The sequence below is a fragment of the Cyprinodon variegatus genome, unplaced genomic scaffold, assembly GCF_000732505.1.
Source record: "Cyprinodon variegatus isolate N-32 unplaced genomic scaffold, C_variegatus-1.0 Scaffold1057, whole genome shotgun sequence".
Lineage (NCBI taxonomy): Eukaryota > Metazoa > Chordata > Actinopteri > Cyprinodontiformes > Cyprinodontidae > Cyprinodon > Cyprinodon variegatus.
In genome coordinates this window covers 160,178-164,308 of record NW_015151510.1, presented here as the reverse complement: position 1 = coordinate 164,308, position 4,131 = coordinate 160,178, and the positions used below count along the sequence as shown (strand labels likewise).

The following is a 4,131-nucleotide window of genomic DNA, read 5'->3' as shown; positions in this document are numbered from 1 at the left end:
CTGGGAATATTGGGTGGAGCCCTTTGTTAGGGACGTGTTGAACTCCATTCTCTGGGAGAAGCTCTCTCGCTCTTTGGAAGGCTGGAGAAATTGAGTCTGAGTGAGCCATGTTCTTTGCCTCCATTGTCGACGCAGCTGTGGCCAAATGGTCTGTGGTGCCTGTCATGGAGGCAGTCCTCAAACCCAGTTGTGGACACCAGGAGTAAGCATTGCTGTCATGCTGAAGAAGGAGTCCCATAGAGCCTGGCTGGCTTGTGGGACTCCATAGGCAGAAATCAGATATTGTGAGGCCAAGCATGCCGCTGCCCTGGTGGATGCAAAGCCAAAAACTGGGGCCTGGGAGGAGTTTGGAGTGGCCATGGAGAAAGCCTTTTGGGAAAAACTATTGGCTTGACTCCAAGCAATTCTGGCAAACCGTCCAGCACATTTTTAAATGTAATTATCTATCTTGTTAGTCTTTACTAGGGTTGTCAAAAGTATCGATACTCAAAAAAGTATTGATACTGAAACATTGTATCTGGATTCATTACTCATTTTCAAAAGTATCGATACAGCCATCTAAGGTGCAGAATAGAGGACAATGCACTTTCTGAACACTGTGTGATTGAATAATTCTGTGCATTTTTCAGTTTCAGACTTTTTTGTAACAGGTGCAGCTGCTGAGAATTATTATTTTTTTTTATCAAGCTTGCTTAATATTGTGCACAGCATACAACCTCAAAATATTATTGTTATTGTTTTTTATTTATTTCTTGTATTTTTTTAGTAACGAAAATATTTCTGTTGAATTTTAGAGTCTTTGTTTTTATTCTTGTGATATCGAAAAGGGTATCGAGTATCGAATATTTTACTTAGTATCGGTATCGAGTTGAAAAGTTTAGTATCGTGACAACACTTGTCTTTACCATCCCCTTCATGCTCACCAAGTGGTTAGAATATAACACATTCTTATACTGAATAAAACTTAAGCTGTTACGGTTTAATGCCAATAATTATGTGCTTTTGTTTTACCTCTGCTAAAGTCTAAATACAGAGCTAGAACAGACTGTCTTCTGCTAAATGTTGCCAAGTTTTAATGTACAGCTGTCCACTAGAGTACATTTTAAAACTGTAAAATAATGTTGGTAACCGGCTGAATGACTCACCAGATGAACGATATCTACAGATCCCTGTGGTTCATGCACAACGGTGTAATCAATGGAGATGTCCACTTCTTTATCACATGGAAGGGCGGGGTGAATCTTCTTTATCTTCAAGACACTGCTTGTTTTAATGTCAACAGAAGGAGGTCGGGACTGACGAACGGTTTGGTGTTGCCAGGCAATGTGAGCTGTTCTATACTGTGGGTCCGGCATTTCTGGTGTGCTACTTATCTATTAATAAAAAGAGATAATGATGCTTAAAAGGCAAACAAATGTTATTTTACTCACAGTTTTTGACAATTAAAACAGGATTGTTACAGATGTACTTAGCTTACAATCAGGTGAGTGTCTCCAACAAATGTGTCTGTGCTGACAGAGAATGTGGTGAAACCGTTGCTGTCAGTCGTGAGGTTCTGTAGTAATCTTATAGACCATATTTTCCCCCCAAACAAATATAGCGGCATGTGAGGAATGGGCGTATTGTTGTAGTGAACAGCCTTGACCTGTAAGATACACAATTCTGGAATAAAATAGTGCATTGACTCACAAAATATAAACAACTCCCTGTTTAGGAATTCTTAATAGTTATCAGGATTTGGTTATGGATTGAGGACCCAAAAGCAGAGGCAGGCAGGCAGAGGTGAATTATAGTTGATTTAATGAAGTGTTACTGGAAAAAAAGTCCAAACAAACAGGCACCAAGAATCCAAAAACCAAAAAAAAAAAACAAAGCCCAAAAAAAAAAAACAAAGAAACCAGGAGTTCAAAATTAAAAAATTCAAAGCATGAAAAAAGGTAAAAAAAAAAACGAACCAGAAACCATGGAGTCATCAGGGGAATTACAGAAACCAGGAGGAAGACTCAGAGACACGAGTTGGAGGAAGATTGACAAAGTAAGACGAGGATCCAGCAAAGAGGAACTGAACAGAGAAAGCTTTTAAAGGAGACAAAGACAAAGAGAGGGCTAATGAGCAGATTGGGAACAGGTGAGCACAGAGCAGAAACAAAACAGGAGCTAGGGAAAAAGGAGAACACAAGAGGGCAGCAGAGGGCAACAAATAAAAAAACCTCGAAGACTGAAAATAACTAGAAAACACAACAAAATAATAACTAAACCACTAAGACTATAAAACATGGAGAAAAGTCAAACTAAACACTCAAAAGAAAATATAACAGAATCAAGACTGAAACAGTAACTAAGAATTAACCAGAGAACACAGCAAAATAAAAATAAAACCACTACAACTAGAAAACAAGGAGCAAAGCAAAACTGAACAAAATATAACAGAATCAAGACTAGGACAGTAAGTGAGAAAAACACAAAGAACACAATAAACTAAGAACTAAACCATAAAAACTAGCAAACAAGGAGAAAAGCAAAACTGGAAACAAAAGAAAAACATCACAGAAACCGAAACCTAACGATAATTATTTTGGAAAAATCACCCACCCTTATACATTTAAAGCAAACTGTTGTGTAACTTTTAGCCACTAGGGGAGGGAGACTTATAACATCTAAGTTAAGCTACCCTGAAGACCAGTGGCAGCACTGGACTCATAACAAATTGGAAGTGACGCTCTGGGTCACATGACTCATTCAGTGACAGATTTGACCCTTCCAAGTTAGATTGGAGAATCTTTGAGAAGGGCAGCCTGTATGGAGCAACAATAAGCCCCAAATGTTTCATATTGACCTGTAAATCATGTAATATATCTAGAATTATGCTAATACTTGAGTCTAACGTTATGCAGCATTAATTTAAATGTTTCGGAAAAATAAATGGAATGTAACATAACCTGAGTAAATAAAAAATGCAAATGATCATTTCTTTTACTAAGAGAAAAAGCTATCAAAATAAACGTGGCTCAGTGTGAAAGGTATTTGTCCCATAAACCTTATAACTGTGCAACCCTTGGTTCCTTTCATATCACTCTTGACTTACTTTGTGTATAGTTTCTTTGTATCAATGTTTGTCCCTCCCACTGAAAAAACATTGACATTATGTAATAATTTACGCCCAAATGTCGACTAGCCTACATTTGGTTGAAAGGTGAAAAGCTGTAATTTTCAGACTGTTGAAAAGACTTTATAAACTGCATTTTCAACATCTTTTTAACAGTCTGAAAATTGTCTATTATTGGACTAAAGTGGGACAAAATCAGAATGACCAACCACCGCCCAATTTTCTGTCATGATCTTGGTGCTGGTGGCTGGCTTAATTGCTCATTGCATTCACCGGTCTACTCTTCCTGGTTGCTCATTACAGCTCATCTGAACCACCAGCTCCTATTTATGCTGTCTGTTTCCAGCCATCAGGGCCAGATTATCTGAGCCTAGTGTGAGAAGTATCTAGCACAGCCTATAGTGTTGCTGCTCTCAGCATCTGCTGGCTTTCGCTCAGAAGTCATCTGACTGGTTCCCACTCCTTCCTTTGGACACGGACCGAACTTATAACCAGGTTAGTGATTCACATGCTCATTCCCCGTTTGAGCCTAGTGATCACTAACCTAAGTGTTTACAGAGAATCCAGAAAGCTGTTCCCTTGCATAATCCAAAGCTTGCAATAAAACGTTTTCCGTTTAAACGAACCTCTTCTGTCTACCTGAATCCTAGGTCAGTTTGTCTGATCATTGACATTTCAACAACTATTTCTGCACTAAATCAAGACTATGAAGGATCAACCAGATTTAGCCTTTAAACCAACGCCCACGGCACGTCCCAGGACACAGCGGTGTGCCCTGGAATGCCTCAGTCTTCTCTCAGAGGAGCTGGAGGAGGAGTGTTGAGAAAGGGAAATCTGAACGACTTTGCTGGGACTGCTGTTCCTCAGGACCCAGTCCATTTGAGTAATTTTAAGATTGTTCATGTGATGTAATAAGTCTTCCTTGGTATGACTGGTAAAATGAAATTCTGTTTATGGAAACTTTGTTCATTTGCAGATAATTTATAAACACATAATGTAGCATCCCCCCCCGCTAAAACAAAAAC

At 38.9% G+C, this 4,131-nt stretch overlaps 1 protein-coding gene across 1 annotated transcript in view; it reads right to left on the bottom strand.

Annotated features, from left to right (window-relative positions):
- Positions 1-4,131, bottom strand: part of LOC107101139 (alpha-2-macroglobulin-P-like) — a 64,570-nt gene that overhangs the window by 48,646 nt on the left and 11,793 nt on the right. The window contains exons 6-7 of the mRNA XM_015399928.1: positions 1,478-1,645; positions 1,146-1,373 (exon numbers count right to left, since the gene is read on the bottom strand). Coding sequence (XP_015255414.1) covers positions 1,146-1,373; positions 1,478-1,645 — 396 coding nt within the window. The remainder of the gene's footprint in view (positions 1-1,145; positions 1,374-1,477; positions 1,646-4,131) is intronic.